A 17,970-nucleotide genomic window follows, 5' to 3' on the forward strand; every position below is an offset into this window, starting at 1 on the left:
TTGTTCACTTTTAAGGTGACATTTGAACAAAATCTATTGTTTGGATGACTCATTTACCCTACTTATTCTTGACCCCTTGATGATTTTTTTAATGCTAATATTTTGGTTTCATGTTTTTCCATTAGAACTGAGAATGCTCTGAAGCTTGTCTTACTAATTTCATCCTACCTATAGAATTCAGTGTCTGAATTCTTGTTGAATATCATTGTTGAAATCACTGAAACTTAAAGCAAAACTGAGAGGTTGTTTTTCATTTTTTAAAAAACTATTAGAATGTCTTTAAGATTAGCCCTATGATAATGCAATGTACTTTTTACACTTTGCATCTGTCATTTGAGACTATTGACTATATATTTAAGAAGTAAATGTTGCTAATGAGAATCTTGTTCAACAGTGGTTTTTGTACTTGTGCGTGGCCTAAATAGTATTATTTAATTATTCTAGTCATGTGCCAAAGATCATATTGTTTCTTACGTAACCTTGATTTTCCTCCTTATTCTAGCCTGTTTTCCTCTGCCTATAACTTATGCATATATGTAGTTAAGTTAAAAATATGATGTTGGGAGTATTTGGTAAAGAATTAGATAATACTGCTATCCCAAGTTATGAATTGACCAAAGAAATTTTTAGAAGATTTAAAATGAATATAGTTTTGTTTTTTGAAATAGAATTCAAGAGTTAAAAATGATCTCATGCCAGCTTACACAGGAGTTTTGGGGGTTTTGGTAGAGAGTTACTGCAGGCTGCCTTTTATAATTCAGCAACACATTTTAAATAATTGATTTGTACTAGTTGGTAGGGACCAAGTCAAGAACTAATTACTTGTTATTATCCAAATAAGTTTTCATTATTATCTCACTGCTACTTAGTAGCAGCATAGTAGTGAAAGAAAACATAAGTACCCACTTGTCTATGTAGGTTCAATTTTAAAATGTTTTTCACAGTGACTCACCTTCGTTAGATTTCCAAAAATGACAGTTTGAATGAAAGTCCTTGTTTGAATAAGTGAGTTCTCACATAATTGTTACAAATCAATCCAGAAGGATTCGGGGGAGATGGTGGTAGCAGTGGCTTCAGAGTTTTTCAGCCTATTTGCCTCTGCCATTTTCTTCCCATTAGTAAAGCAGTGACATAAAAAGAGACACAGCAGGTAGACAGCAGTACCAAACCTCTGGATAATATTTACGACAAAACTAGGTAGTGAGATATCCCCAAAATAAACCTAGGTGGTAACAAGCCATACCAGTCACAAAACTTGCAAGATATTGTTGGGGAGGAAAAAAAATTTACCTCTTCCTTTTCTAGATTCTTCTGGCTGATCTAATAATTAAATTGACACGAGATAGATTAACAGAAGAAAATCTAACGTTAATTTTGTGCATATGAGAGACTCAAAGAAGTGACCAAAGCATGCAGCTTCTGTACCTTTAAGACAAGCAAACACCAGCAAAATAACTTTGTGAAGAACTGATAATGCGAGGAAATTTAGGCTTGGGTACCATTTAGTGAAGCATCTAAGCAGATGGTTTACACAGCTTTCTTGGCCTTGAAGTCCCTCTTTCCATTGATAAGGATGTCTCTGTCCCTCCTGGTATAGGGAGACTACCTTTTACATGGGAGATGACTTCCTGCTTTCAGGGGGACAAAGAGGAGGGTCAGAGTGTTCTAGCACTAGCTGTTTTCAAGTCACTTTAACAACTGATTGGTATGCCCCTTTGTCGTATTTGGGGTAATAGAACTCAGGAAAAAACTAGAAATAAAAGAAAAATAATTTTGAAAGTTAAAACTAATTAATTTCAGTCTTAAAAAACAGAGCACATAAATACCATAAAAAAAATAGAAGGTGAATAAGAGGCGAACTTTAAAGCTCAAAGAAAAGTTAATAGAGACACAGAGGTAGAGAACAAATTTTAAGGATACCAAGGGGAAAGCAGTGGTGGAGGGGGTTGAATTGGGAGATTGGGATTGACACATATTGTTGATACTGTGTATAAAACATAACTAATGAGAATATAGTGTATAGCAAAAAAAAACTTCAAAGAGAAGTAAAGAAAGCAACATAAAGGATCAAGAGAAAATGACAAATATTGAAGACAGTCATAAAAAAAGAGAAAAAATGGAAAATATGGACAATATGAGGCCATGAAGAAAAAACCCAAAGTAGAACAAGCACTATTAATAAAAATGCCAGAAAATAAGGAAAACTAATCAATTCTACTTCCAAAATTATTTTATAGAGAAAAATCTTTCCATTCTCCAAAAAAAAAAAAAGAAAAAGTGAATCTCTATACTGAAAAAGTATATTATGCCTGAGCACTCCAACACTATGGAATATCCTGGTATATACCTGGAATATACTTGTCTTTGAAGTAAAACAAAGTCTTTTTGGTCATTTAAACAAACAAACAAAAAAAACTGAATTAGAAAAGAAAGAAAATTAAATAACCATCAGACTTTTTGATACTAATGCTTTATACAAATGAAAATGGAGGAACATACTTAAGAAACTCAAGGGAAAAATATATGAGCCAAGGATTTTATATCTAGAAAAACCAACTTTCTAGTAACTAGCAAAGAACACAGAAAGTCTGTCATCAACATGTAAGAACTCAGGTAATATTGGCCCTATGAACACTTCTTGGGGAATTTTTGAGAGGCTAGACTTGAGATAACTTAAGTAACTAGAGAAATAACATCCTAGGGACTGATGGATTAACAACATTAAATACATTGTTACAGACAGCAAAGAGTCTGCCTGCAAAGCATGGGACCTGAGTTTGTTCCCTGGGTCAGGACGATCCCCTGGAGAAGGGAATGGCTACCCACTCCAGTATTCTTGCCTGGAGAATTCCACAGACTGAGGAGCCTGACAGGCTACAGTCTATAGGGTCATAAAGAATTGGACACGATTGAGCGATTAACATATACACAGCTTAGTAGAACTTAAACAGGACAACCAGGAAGAGGCCCCCTACAGGCCAAAGTTGGGACAGTTTGAGCTTCAGTAATGAAAATATAGTTAACCCTGGAACAGCTCAGGGATTCGGAGTACCAACCCTCCGAACAGTGGAAAATCCATTACAGTGGGTCCTCCTTATTCATAGTTTGTGTAGTGCTATCGTGCATATTCAGTGAAAAAAATAGTATACGAGTGGACCCACGTATTTCAAACCCATGTTGTGCAAGGGTCAACTGTAATTGACCCTTTCATCAATAGATGAAAACTCATAAATATATTAATCTATGAATTCATAATGATATTTTGAAACAATTTAAAAATTGGTCATCTTTGGAAGATGATACAAAACCAGTCCATTACAGAGCAAAGTGGTCAATAAAAGAGAAAAATCAAACATGTAATCTTGCCTTTCTTGAACTGTACTACTGAGCAACTAAACAGATGGGGAGGATGTCTTTCATTTTTTAAACTATAAATGAATGATAGAATATCACTGTTTAAAAGTCCTCATTGGATGGATATAGGAATTTAGCATGAAAGGTGCTAGGAAGTACATGATAGATATGACCAGACATCACATGTCTCCTATAATCCTATGAAACACCACCAGTAATCTTGCCAGAAGTGCAAACCTGAGTCTCAGGTATTCTCTGGATCCCGCCGCCAATTTGAAGAAGCATGCTAAACTGCAACAAAAATGTGCAGCCAGCAAAATCTAGACAATAGAAAACGCTACTGGTCGAATTGCCTGGCTTTCCAACAGAGAAGTTGTAAGAAAATAGACAGTATGAAGAAGAAATCTGGTAGATTGAAAGTGACTTTAAATATATCATTTTTTTTAATGAGCTGAACTAAACTATAGGATCTAAGGACAGACACTGGAGTGATAAAACTACTTTTAAAACACAAGGAAATTACTGTTACAAAAATGAGGATGATGGTTTTATGGAGGAGGGAGGGGTTATAACTGGAACAAGTCTTCTGGAATGTCCAACAAAGTTCAATTTCCTGACTTGATGGTATTTACCATATAATTTATTTTATTAAACCATATGTCTGCTGTATAGAGTTTTATATATGTCTTTTATTTTGCCATAAAAAGGATTAAAAATAAATTGATCCAGTACCAGACATTTTAAGACTGATTATCTCTGGGTGATAGAGGAACTGGTAATTTTAATGTTTCTTTTTTCTCTTTCAGGTGTATTTTTTTCTAATTGTACTTCCACTGAACATTTCTTAGATATGCAATTTAAAATTAGAAAGTGACATTTTAATATAAATTTTGTAAAAATCAGCCACAGGGTATCTTGGTAGGACTTTATTTAAATTAAAGGGCAAATTCAGAATATTATAATAGTTTAATCAATGGCTGTGACTTCTTTTTCTTACAAAACTTAAAACTGTTTAGTTTTTCTTAGAGATGACACAGTGCCAGTCTGGTGAACAGACGTAGGTTTGCAAGTTTTCCTGACCTTCTTGATCTGAATCCCTCTAAGCCTTAGTGTCACTTTCCTTTTGGGTCAAAAAAGTGGTGATGGTCTCATCACACTTGATAGTAAAAAGAAATTCAAGGAAAGCTGTTTGTAAGGTGAGACTTCTGTGCTGATACATCACCCTCATTACATCTACTGAGATCTACAAAATCTTTTGTTCTTTTTATTTCTTTGCTTAGAGCAATAAATGAAAACCAAGTCTTTCAGGAAATGCATGGATAAGTTAAAATGCTGGATAATTTGTGTAGTAATGAATGATCCTTTCAATTTCATCTTCACATCATATTATCAATAGCTGTTTTCTTAAAAAAGAACAACTCTCCATACTAGCATGGAGACGGAGTTGAGTTTGATGATATTGATTGTGTTAGGTGGGTGGTCCTCTATTTGACCTTTTTACCAACTGTTGCTCAAGCACCTTCAAACAGAGAAATTTTAGGTACTATCATTAGATAGCAAATTAGACCACATATATACAAATATATTTTAACCTTTTTTGGTGAGAAAATAGGCATAATTCATTTTCTTGGTTCTGTCTCAACTAAGGAATTACATTTCTGTGGGATGAATTGCTTTTCACTTTTTCTTTTAATATTGTATAAAGTTTATGGTGATAGCAAATTTAGTGCCCTTAGATTATGAGGGCGCTTTCTCCTCATTAGCATTCTTTATATAAGAATGCACTCATTTTTTTCTAAAAATAAAATTTGAGCATTATCAGAAACCCCTTCTATAACTTTTTGGGAGGCAGGTAGTTGTTTTTTGTATGTTTTTTGTGGGAGAGAGAAGGGTTTTCATTGGTTGTCTGGTTTTGCTTTCTTCTTCCATATCGTGAATGTCTTTACCTAAAGAATGTGTGATGTGGAATGGGACTTGTACTTTTAAATGATATGTCATTTTTTCCCCATCAAGAGTTCACAATGAAATCCAAATAGAGATAAGCTAGAAGAACATTATGCTTAGTGAAAGAAGCCAGTCACAGAAAACCATATATTATATGATTCCATTTATAAGAAATGTCCAGAATAGACACATCCATAGAAACAGAAAGTAGATTAGCGGTTGCCAGGGGCTGAGGGGAGGAGATGGGGGTGGTAGTGGGGGTGGGAATGATTGCTAATGGGTACAGGCTTTCTTTCTTTTTGAGGTGATGATGCTATTCTAGAATTAGATAGTGATGATGGTTGCACACCACCATGAATATACCTAAGGGCCCTGTATTGTAGGCTGTCCTGGAGGAGGCACACTGGGAAAGTGGCCTGGTGCCCTGCCCACCTGGCGTTTCTCCCACCTGCCCACACAGGGTTGCCTGAGTTAGAGACCTGGATATGGCTTGAAAATCACTGATCCGAACAATATAAACTCTTTTATTGCCAGATGAAAATAGACCAAGTAAAAGCTGGAGGCCGTTACTTCCCTATCTCCTTGTATATTAACAATGTGTTAAGAGCAGACACAGAAATAAATTGGGTCATAAATGCTTATTCTTGCATGGGGCCTTCTTTTTGTATTTCTATCATGGAAAGCTCCTTTTTTTTTTATTTTTACCAAAGTATTCAGGATAAACATATCTATAAACTTAATGATCTGCGGCTGTGATACCCATTGCTGAAAGTCCAAATGTCCTTTATAGCAGAGATATATCCTTTTGGCTTTATTCTCAGGACCGTCTCTAAATATTGCCTTCTTTATTCCCAGCTGTGATCTGTGCCTCTCCCCTGTTCTGCCTGGTTAGAGATAAATACCCCTAAACCAGCATCTCATAGCAACCCTTTTTCCCTGTATAGAGTGCCTTGGATTCTTTCCCCGCCTCCCCCAATTAGTAGCTTATTGTTCTTGCCTGGAGAATCCCAGGGACAGGGGAGCCTGGTGGGCTGCCGTCTATGGGGTCGCACAGAGTCTGACACGACTGAAGCGACTTAGCAGCAGCAGCAGCAGCACCAATAGCTTATTTTCTACACATCATATTTTGGGAGGGTCTGTATCTATATAATGCAGGTATTATATAGTTTCTTCTTTGTTACTCAGAAAAAGATTTGACATTGTGGGTCTGATAGCAAGGTCCAGTGATAACATGGGCTTTGCTTGCTATACATATTCTTTTAAATAAAGAGAAAACGGATGTATACACAGCTTGGGCTGATTTATGTTATCTCTCTGCTCTTCAAGGTTAGAGAATCAAGTAGTAGTAGTAGTAGTTGTTTAGTCGCTAAGTCGTGTCAACTCCTGCGACCCCATGGACTGTAGCCCACCAGGCTCCTCTGTCCATGGGATTCTCCAGGCAAGAAAACAGGAGTGGGTTGCCATTACCTTCTCCATAGAGAATCAAAAATTCCCTTAATTATTTACTAGAAGAAAACATATTTAGGTGTCATGAGAGCAAATAGAAAGTAACAAAACCATGTAAGGATTGACTCAATTCAGTTGTTTCAAAAAATAATACTTTGTTAAGCTTTTGTTTGCAAAACAAGTTTGTGTGAATCCAGGGCATGCTTGTCAGGAGGGAAAAGACAGACTGAGGAGGGTGCAAAGGCTGGGGGGAGTGGGTGGCAGGTAGGTCAGTCACCCTAAACGATTATATTAACTAATCATATTGAAATGCTTTTTTAAAAAGTCACATTTTATATCACCATTAGTAATTTAGTCCATGTCAAATGCATGCTCTGTGTGTGTGTGTATGTGTGTGTGTGTGTGTGTGTGTGTGTGTGTATGTGCGCTCCAGTCACTTAGTCATATCTGACACTTTGAGACCCCATGGACTGTAGCCTGCCAGGCTCCTGTATCCATGAAATTTTCCAGGCAAGAATACTGGAGTGGGCTGTGTTTCCTACTCCAGGGGATCTTCATGACCCAGGGATTGAACCCACATCTGCATTGCAGGCAGATTCTTTACCACTGTGCCACCTGGAAAGTCCCGTGTCAAATAAGTATACGTTTATATGGATGGGAAAGAACAAAGAATCTGAGAGTATTCCTTGCAGTACAGAGAACCAATGTGGCCCTGGGCTTTCTGTCTTGTGTACTGTTTTCTCCTTTGCTAGACTACAATTTGTGCTGACTTCTGTGAAGTCGGTACAGGATATATGTATATATATACATATATACATAGGTGAATTATGAGGATGTGTGTGCCTCATTACTTAGCTAAAATCATATAATATCCAGAATACATCATCACCAAGTGTTTAATAGCAGCAAATTGCAGCTTTTTTAGTGACAGGAATTAATGAATAACATTGCCAAAATTGATTTTAATGTATTGGGGGAATGATTTACTTATTGCTTATTCTCAACAGAAAATTAAAAATTATAAGCTGATTGCTGAAAATATTTAATGATGAGCCTTGATTGCCATGTGTTCTCATGACCTTGTGTGCTATTCCAAAAATACATAGAACTACTGAAAGTGTTGTCATTTAATGGCATCAATTTACATCTGCTCTAATTTGATTGTAGATAGTTGTCTCCTTCCATTTTAATGAGATAAGTGTAATTTTTTTCAACCTCATAGACAACATCTGGGGAAGATGTACGGGACTTCACAAAGGTGCTGAAGAATAAGTTCAGATCGAAGAAATACTTTGCCAAGCATCCTCGGCTTGGCTACCTGCCTGTCCAGACAGTTCTTGAAGGTGACAACTTAGAGACGTAAGTTTAATTTTACTATTAAACTTGTATCTGTATGTGCTCTTATACCTGATACTTTTATATTAGTGACAAAAGATAAATCTGATACCCCAAAAAAAGTTGTGTTTTGGTAAAATGTTTCATCTACAAGAAGGGCAAATAAACTTGGACTCAGTCTTGGCAACATGAATTTTGACTGTTTTTGACAGCACAGGTTTAATTTTGCATGTTTTCCTAAACTTTTGAAATATGTAATAATGTGTCCACCTTTGCACTGGTCATCTCTTTTACTCTTAAAAATACTTTAAGCAAATTGTTGCATTTATGCTCTTTCATTACTTTATTTTCCATTTTTCCCTCTTTGTGGGTTTTTTTTTTACTATTTCTTATATGTTTTGCACTAATTTTACTTATTTTAATATGTTTATTAATAGTGTTTAATTCCTTGCTTCAGATATATATCTATATGAAATCTCATCAAAATCTCACATTGCGTTTCTAATTTCTTTTTTTCTTAAACATGGCAGCGAAATGAGATAGCTTTAAATAGAACCTGTAATAGACAAAGTTTTCTTAAAAGTATATCATTTGAGTTTACAAACATAAATGAAACAAAGTTTCAGATTGCAAAATTACTTTGGGATTATAAAACGAAGGATAATAGTTTATAGCCTGAAATGAAAAGAAACTTTAAAATGAACCAGAATAAATGCAAGAACAAAATTTAAATTACTAAGCAATTATATGTCAAGATCAAAATAAATATGATTTTAAATCTTTGAATTACTTTTTTTTTTAAATATCAGCATAAATATGCCTGCCAAGGCAATTTTCTTATGCTTGAATCTTGGGGAAAATTAAGTTTTATTGCTAATCATCACCAGAGTGCCTAGTCATAAAGAATAGTGGAGTTCTAGTTACAGAAATATTCCTTCTCAAGTAACTACAGAAGAGAAGCTCTGAAGTGTGGAGTTTTCTACCTTATACAGTAAAGAAAACTGAAGTAAGAACTATAAAAATGTGTTGACATTTAACCTTCAAAGCTCGTAGTTAACTTCTTTGTGTATATATGGGAGATAATTAGAGAACAGTAGCAGTCCAGTGTATTATGACAGTCCATGTCTCAAAGATGTCAAAATAGAGGGATAGACCATTTAGTCCAATTTTTTTTATCCATATAAAACCCTTTGGACCAGGGGCTTTGCTACATTTATATGCAATTTTTTTTTTTTTTTTTTAGTTTGTTTAACTACTAAGAAATAAAAGGAAGACTACAGACAAAGTAAAGTGGGTATTTTTATCCCTCCATAGGTAATATTATGGATGTGCATGAAGAAGAAATACAGCATGGCTGTATATGTAGATAGATCCAAAAATACCACATACTCATTTAAAGCATACCAAAAACTTCAAACTTTTTGATAACTTTGCTTGATATCAAATTCCATACAATTAAGATATATGCCTCCCAGTCATTTTTTTCCACAGTACATTTAAGAAGAAATTTTATTGAAATGATTTTAAGTTAAGGCATACTATTGAAATACTTGTGATTCCCTGGTAGCTTGGCTGGTACAGAATCTGCCTGCAACGCAGGAGACCCCAGTTCGATTCTTGGATCGGGAGGATCCACTGGAGAAGGGATAGGCTACCCGACTCCAGGATACGTTGGGCTTCCCTAGTGACTCAACTGATAGAGAATCTGCCTGCAATACTTAAAATCTGTAAAGAAAGGTATATTTTTGATCCTGTCTTTGTTTTGCGCATAGACTTTTTTCCCTTTCTTTCAAAACGTATATAATACATTCTTATTTGTTTTAGTGTCTAATATATAGTTTAACTATGCTGAATACCTAATAAAGATAAAATTTTGCCTATCTTGGTATCAGATCTAAATAACCTTTAGAGTAAGGGCCTGAAGCATAGAATTATCACACAGTGGTTTTATTTACAAGGTAATTTGATAGGTTTGAAATAGTGATGTGCTTTTGACTCTTTGGATAAACCATTGGCATTTTATGTTCCAAATAGCTACATCCCTTGTATGAGTCATGCAGATAGATCTTTTAAATTGCTTTTAAGCAATTTTGATAATTTGCCTTTCACTGTCAAAATAATGACTGACGTTAATAATTCTGAGTGATTCAGTTAAAGGAAAAGAGAACAGAAAAGTGTGTGCCAAATAATTTTGTGCTATGATTTTTGGCTGTAACTCTGAAGATGCTTCATTTCATCAAAGATGAATGTACCAGCATTTTCAGTGAGAGGAAAATGAGGGAAAGAAAAGGAGTGTAAGATTAAATCAGATGTCATGAGATCCTTTTTTGAAAAAGATTTATGAGCTACTGGATACATTGGGCAGATTTTCTTCCTTTTTTAATCCTAGAATGTATTCTTAGAGTTGGTATAGTTCATTTTTCTACTGAGCCCTTTCTAGTACAGGGCCACTTAATCTTCTGGTGTAACAATTTATGTGAATAGGTAGTAAAAATTTTGATTTCATTTATTCTCCTATTTGTGGGAGGAGAACATTGGAGAAAAACCAGTGAAGTGGTAAATGTGTTGAAGTTATTTATGAAGCTGATTAGAGTTTCCTTTTGCTTCTTTCTCTTTCATCCCTGCAAAATGTAATGTCTTATCCCCTATACATGCATGCATGGAGGGGATTTATGGGAAAATTAGTTGTTATTAAAAGGAGGTAAACAAACCCATGCTTCGGTTTATTCAATTAATTTTATAACTATGCAAGATTTTTTCACAAAAATAAATCAAAATAAATGAGTAGAGCTTGATGAAAGAGTTATTACCATTGAAAATATACCTGAAAAACAAGCTCAAAGGGTGACAAAGTAATTTGAGAATTGAGTGAGATTTATTGGCTAAAAAGGTAGCTTAGTTTCCCTGAAAATTAAAAGGAATAAAATAGGCACCTCTCCCTGGTATTGGTTGGGCTTCCATTTGCCTGCAATGCAGAAAACCCGGGTTGGATCCCTGGGTTGGGAAGATCCCCTGGAGAAGGAAACGGCAACCCACTCTAGTATTTTTGCCTGGGAAATCCCATGGACAGAGGAACCTGGTGGGCTACAGTGCATGGGGTCTCAGTAGTCAGACACAACTTAACGACTAAACAACCACACTACCACGTGTATTGGTTAAGGTGGAATAGATGAGTTTCTTGGTTTTTTAAGTTCTTACGGTAGCAAGAACCATCTCATAGTAAATGGAATTATGGTTGTGGGAGCATTGGACCGGGAAGTGACAGTTCATCCCCAGACTAAAAGATGAATAGGGCCCAAAACTCAGTGTTTGCTACCCAGGGAGGAGAGGGAGAGTTTCCCAGCAAGGCAAACATTTTCAAAAGCCGAAAGACAACCCTGTTTTGGAAACTGGAATGGGAAGTTGAGAATCATGACGAGAAATGGGAGTGGAAAGGAAAGCAGGACGCAGATCATGATCAGCCTTGTAAAGCAGGTGAAGATGTTTGTAGTCTTCAAGAGCAGGAGGGAGGGGGCATTGAAACTTTATCTGTTAGAGCCACTGGGACCCCTGCTCTGCGACAAATGGACTTCAGAAGGCAAACAGACGGAAGTGTGAGAAGTCTGCTGAGAATTTAAGGCACTGAAAAGTCTCTAAAATCTTCAAAGAAAGTCTGGATTATATTTCCTGTAACATTAAGTATATTTAGTAGAGTCTTGCATATTAGTGTGTGATTAGCCAAAACACCCTGTTCAGACACCACTCTGGAACACAGTTGAGAGGCAGCATTATGAAGTCTGGACTAACACAGGCTAACAACTCAGGGAGAATATTGCCCAGTTTTCTTTTTCTGGAATTAAATGAAAAAGCTTATTAGTTAATATATTCTCTACAAATCAAAGTACTTTGAAGTCAATAAAGCCTAAAGTTTTTTTTTTTAATCTTTTTCTTTTCTCAGAAATTTTCATAATACATAAAGAGGCTTTCTTTTGACACTCTTCAGTTCAGCTTTTTGCCTCTGCCATTCTTATCTTAGTTCAGTGAATCACTATTGTACTAACTGAATTAACTTTACGGGAACCAGTCAAGCAGTTTCACAAAGCTTTTCTGAGTTCAATTAAGATTTTAAAATATATATATATATATACATGTATTTTTCTTATATTTAAAGCTCACAGCAAATGTTGTGGTATACTTGAATTTTAGAAATGATCTCTGGGGCAGTTCCTATGTTTTTCAGAAAGTGTTGAAAGTGTTAGTCTCTCAATCATATCTCACTCTTTATGATCCCATGGACAACAGCCTGCCAAGCTCCTCTGTCCTTGGAATTCTCCAGGCAAGAATACTAGAATGAGTAACCTTTCCCTTCTCCAGGGGATCTTCCGACCCAGGGATTGAACCCAGGTCTGCTGCATTGCAGGCAGATTCTCTACCATCTGAGCCACCAGGGAAAGTGTATAGAAAGTCATTTATCTGACACTTAACATCTGTATTTCAGAGTTAATGAAAAGTAGTGATATGAAAAGACTTGAATAATGCTGTTTTGTTTCATTGTTGTGTCTGTTTTACACATGAGTAATTAAGTCTATGTATAGTATAAATGTCTGACAAACACAGACCAGATAAATGCCTTTTTTTGAAACAAGTCCAAAGAATCTCAGTTTTCCACACCAATAAGATGACTTTCCATCATCTTTTAATCTTCGCTTTGCAGACATCAACTTTTGCTTCTCAGTGGGAGATAATGAGATCATTAACTTTTTCTTAAGTATGTATATATATTAGAAATAGGAGAATCAAATAGATCTAGAATAAATTTTCCTTCTTTGTTTCAACCAGCATTAGCTTTTGCAGGAGACTTTTTTAATTAGACAACTAATTTTCTTTAGGCTTTTAAATTTCCACATTCATCAGTATTCCCCCACACCTTCCCACACCCCCAATAAAAAAGGGTTAGGGTTAGAACTAACTTTTAATTAGGATCATTTGTTTTCAAACGCTATTTCTTACAGACTTGGGGTTTTCTAGGCAGTGCTGTGAGACTGGAGTGTATCTCCAGGGCTAGGAATGATATTGAATAATCAAGTTCCAATCTCAAGCTCTGATTCTAGTAGACAGTGTTCCTTTTATCAGTTTCTTAGATAGAACTTCTGGATAAAATTTTGTTTGATAAAAGTGTATCATGATCTAGCAACGTTGCTTTCAAGTTATGGATAATTGAGAATTTTGGCCAGGTATAGAGGAGAACATCTAGGCTGCATCTTTTTTCAGTGTATCTGTGAGGTTGAGGTACTCTGTGTACACCTTTATTTGGATTTTATTTAAAATTGGGCAAAGGGGACTTTCCTGGCAGTTCAGTGGTTAAGACTTCGAGTGGCCAATGCAAGTGACACAGGTTCCATTCCCGGTCAGGGAACTAAGATCCTACATGCCATGCGCTGCAGCCAGGAAAATATGTTTTGAAAAATAATAAATAAAATTGAGCAAAGATTCAGAACATTCTCATTTTATTGCAACTCTGCCAGCAGTATATAATGTAGTCCTTGGTATTTAACTTTTCCTTTCTGATCAAGTTTCTTCTACAGGAAAGACAAAAATATGATTGCACCTCTGTCCAGTACATTATGAAACATTACTTTTTAAATTATCCCATAATTTTGAGCTATTTTAGAGCATTCTCTTTCTTTTTCCAATCAGACTATTTAAATGTGTTTGCTGTCTATAACAAATATCCTATAATATCTGTGGAAAGGCCCCTGCAGGCACTTGAATACATAGCATCTTTTCTAGAATAAACAGTCATTTCTGTTTGTTTTGACTTCTTTCATGGTGGACCTCAGGGCAACCAAATGCAGGCGTGGGAGATGATTGAGAATGTATCCCACGCCCCACCCTCTGACTGACTGCTTTTGTCTTAAATTGCTCTAAAGTGTTTTTTCTATGACTTTTGTCTCCCTCTGCCCTCTTTGCAGTCCTATCACACTCATCAGTATGTGGCCGGAGCACTATGAGTGAGTATCCACAGCTCCGTATGCACAAGACGGATGTTCTAATCAGTTTTACTAGCATGGGGTGATTTCTAAACTCTTATCCTAAAATAATAGTTCTGCCTCCTGGGTAACAATCCTAGTGGTCTGTTTGCATGTCAAATTCATTATTTAACTAAGCTAACATTCCTAATAGTAATATCTGTCAATATTTGGGCATAAAACTGTTTCTTTGCTTTCTCTCTTCCAGCCCTTCGCAGTCTCCTCAGCTGTTTCATGATGATACCCATTCAAGAATAGAACAGTATGCTACACGGTAAGAAACTTTGCTGGGATCCCTCCACTGCACTGCCACCCAGAATGTATCTCTTTCTGTATTATCTTATATCATTCACATGCCTTGATTTAAGAGATACAGTTTCGCAGGAGTGGTGATTCTGTTATATTTGAAATCTGGGCTTTCATCTTTCTATACTGTAATTTGCACTTTACCAAACACTTGCAATATATTCTACTGAGTAAATCTCCATGGGATGTGATTAGTGAGCTCATGAGAATGCAAACACTGTACAAATAGGATTTAGATAATGTAACCCAGTTTCAGTGAATGAAAGTATTCTCAGGAAATGGTGTACATATGAATTACAATATGTAATTAAATGTATGCTAATACTTTACAATAGAGGTTTATTTTGGAGTTCCCAAATAATATAAAAGTATAAGCTGGTCTTACTGGGTTGTACAAACTTTTATACAACCAAATATGTACCAGGCATTGACAGTGTAGTAACTGGCTATGCTTTACAAGGTTATAGTTCAACCTGTGGTTGCTGAGGGGAAGGATGATGGGATGGGACAGTCAGAGAATTTAGGATAAACATGTACACACTACTGTATTTAAAATGGATAACCAACAAGGACCTCCTGTATAGCACAGGGAACTCGACTCAATGTTACGTGGCAGCCGGGATGGGAGGAGAGTTTGGAGGAGGATGGATACATGTATATGTATGGCTGAGTCCCTTTGCTGTCCACCTGAAGCTATCACAATATTGTTAATCAGCCATACTTCAAAATAAAATGAAAAGTTTTTTTAAAAGGTATGAAAAATCTTAAGGACAAATATAATACCTGAAAAAATAAATAATAAAAGGCTATAGTTCAAGCAACATAATAAAAACAGTAACATTTGAGCTGAGTCTAGGCCAAGTAGAAATTTCAGGAAAAAGTGGAAAAACATGCTTTAAAGTATTGAGCTCAGAAAGAATACAGTTTATTTAAATAATTGCAAGTAGAGAAAGGGGAAAGGACAAGACAGAGTGAAGGGACAGAAGCTGAAGTCCAGTAATGCGGGGCCCACTCGCTAAGGATGGGCTTCCCTGATAGCTCAGTTGGTAAAGAATCCACCTGCAATGCAGGAGACCCTGGTTCGATTCCTGGGTCAGGAAGATCCACTGGAGAAGGGACAGGCTACCCACTCTAGTATTCCTGAGCTTCCCTTGTGGCTCAGCTGGTAAAGAGTCTGCCTGCTATGCGGGAGACCTGGGTACGATCCCTGGGTTGGGAGGATCCACTGGAGAAGGGAAAGGCTACCCACTCCAGAATTCTGGCCTGGAGAATTCCATGGACTGTATAGTCCATGGGGTTGCAGAGAGTTGGACAGGACTGAGTGACTTTCACTTTCACTTGCTAAGGAGTAAGATTTCTGTCCTTTGGTAAAGAGGCATTATGGAGAATCTTTAAACATGAGAGGGAGAGGGACATAACCAGATGTGTGAGCAAGTAAAGACTAACTTAAGAGTCTGAGAAATCAACTAGGAATCTAGGCCCACTAGGAAACTACATAACATGATGTAAAATAAAAGTCTTTAGTCCTTATTGCGGTGGTGATAGAAACAGAACTCAACGTTAGAGGTTGTTTTCATTTCAAAGTCTTGTTAGGGAGTTTGAGCTGTTCTGGATTTTGTGGGGATTAGGACAGTTTAAGAAACACTGAGGCTGTACCAGTCAACTATACCCTATGCGGCCACATTCTCTAACCTCTTTATTTTCATTTTACAGACTGGCCCAAATGGAAAGGACTAATGGATCTTTCCTCACTGATAGCAGCTCTACCACAGGAAGTGTGTAAGTAAATCATGAGATTAGTGCTGCCTTGGAAAGCTGGTTCTTATATTATGGCTGTCAGAAGTAATCTTCATTGACTGTGGCTCTGAATTTTGATCCAAATCAAAATTGATAAGTGTGGTTATAAAAATGTCTACATAGATTTTATGGTTTCAAGCCATGATAGTATAAATTGGATATGTTTATTTATTTAGTTTCATATAAGTTACTGAAGAAAATCCTATATTTGGCTACTCATCTGCCCTAGGAAAATCATATTGATTTATTTATAAATACAGGTATAGATATTCATTCCATTTATCTCATATTTCTTGTTAATTTAACAGATGTAATTCTATAGAATATATGTCATTCTGTAAAATTCTTTTCCTTCTGTGTGCTCATATTTTCTCCATAATCTCTGCCATTTAATAGTTATGACCTACACAGGCTTGGACATCTACTCCTTACCCTTCACTGGAAGGTGTTAACTCCTCTGCCAATAATTTGATTTTATTAGCAACTAGGAAAAGCCTCATTAACTTTAGAATGCTGTTTAAAAACCTTTCTTGGCAGATATTTTATCTCTGATTATTCACTGTCCTGTGCCATCTTGCTTTTGTTGCTTTCCCCACCCTCCACCACCTTGGAATTAACATCTTCAGTTCTGAATGGTGTCTATGATTTCAATAGTGTCGAGTTCAGTTGACTCACCCAGTCATTGTGGTTTGGATCTGGTGGGAAGCTCTAAGGTTGCCAGGAAAGTTGTCGAACTTGGTTCTTAGGTATTTTATACTAAAAAACATTGTAGAGACAGCCAAGTTGAAATACCTAAGGTACTCTCACATGAAATGTCTTCTGGTCAATATTTTTTAAAAATTGTTTTACTATCATTAAGCTTATAAATAAAAGATCTCAGGAGATTTTTCAATTTCAAAAAATAGCAAGTTAGTTCTTTATAACAATACAGTAGTGACTTATACATTATTATTAATGTACTGTGTGTTTGGAACAATTCCCAAAACAAGGTAATAGCATATTCATAATGCTTGTTTCATATTTAAACTCCTAGTATGTCTTTCTTATAAAGCAGTTAAGTATCTTGAATATCTTAAATCAACATATTTTTCCATCAAGGTTGAGAAATAGCTAAAGAATTAAACAAAATTTAAAACAACTAATTAAAACCAAACTTAAATTCTTTAAATGTGTTTGTCACACCTTGTGATCCAAGTAAAGGCAATAATCAAATTTAGTAAATTAGAAAAGGCACTATTGACTTTTAAATTTAGCACTAATGTCTGAGAAATGACAAAAAATATGACTAACAGCTGAATACATTTTAATATACCGTCAAGAGATATATTAACTCATTCTTCCATCCAAAAAAATACTTACGGCATGCTTACGTTGCGGTGGTATGCTGGAGGCAGTTGTGAGAGCTGGTTGTTAAATGTTCAAGAAGTTTGTAAGCTGCTTGTTAAACAAAGACATTATTAAAATTCATTTGTATGTACCTATGGACTGTAGCCCGCCAGGCTTCTCTGTCCATGGAATTCTCCAGGCAAAATACTGGAGTGGATTGCCATGCCCTCCTCCAGGGGATCTTCCCTGGAGTGGATTGCCATGCCCTCCTCCAGGGGATCTTCCCTGGAGTGGATTGCCGTGCCCTCCTCCAGGGGATCTTCCCTGGAGTGGATTGCCGTGCCCTCCTCCAGGGGATCTTCCCTGGAGTGGATTGCCATGCCCTCCTCCAGGGGATCTTCCCAACCCAGAACTCAACCCGTGTCCTTACACCTCCTGCATTGGCTAGCAAGCG

At 36.3% G+C, this 17,970-nt stretch overlaps 1 protein-coding gene across 5 annotated transcripts in view; it reads left to right on the plus strand.

Annotated features, from left to right (window-relative positions):
• Positions 1–17,970, plus strand: part of UTRN (utrophin) — a 558,671-nt gene that overhangs the window by 514,326 nt on the left and 26,375 nt on the right. For 4 of the 5 annotated variants that reach the window (XM_010851494.1, XM_010851490.1, XM_010851491.1 and 1 more), the window contains 4 exons: positions 7,967–8,103; positions 14,031–14,069; positions 14,296–14,361; positions 16,107–16,172. In XM_010851494.1, the coding sequence (XP_010849796.1) occupies positions 7,967–8,103; positions 14,031–14,069; positions 14,296–14,361; positions 16,107–16,172 (308 nt within the window). The remainder of the gene's footprint in view (positions 1–7,966; positions 8,104–14,030; positions 14,070–14,295; positions 14,362–16,106; positions 16,173–17,970) is intronic. The other variant, XM_010851492.1, reaches the window with a different exon arrangement.

Source organism: Bison bison, unplaced genomic scaffold, assembly GCF_000754665.1.
Source record: "Bison bison bison isolate TAMUID 2011002044 unplaced genomic scaffold, Bison_UMD1.0 scf7180017864303, whole genome shotgun sequence".
In the NCBI taxonomy this organism is placed as follows: Eukaryota; Metazoa; Chordata; class Mammalia; order Artiodactyla; family Bovidae; genus Bison; species Bison bison.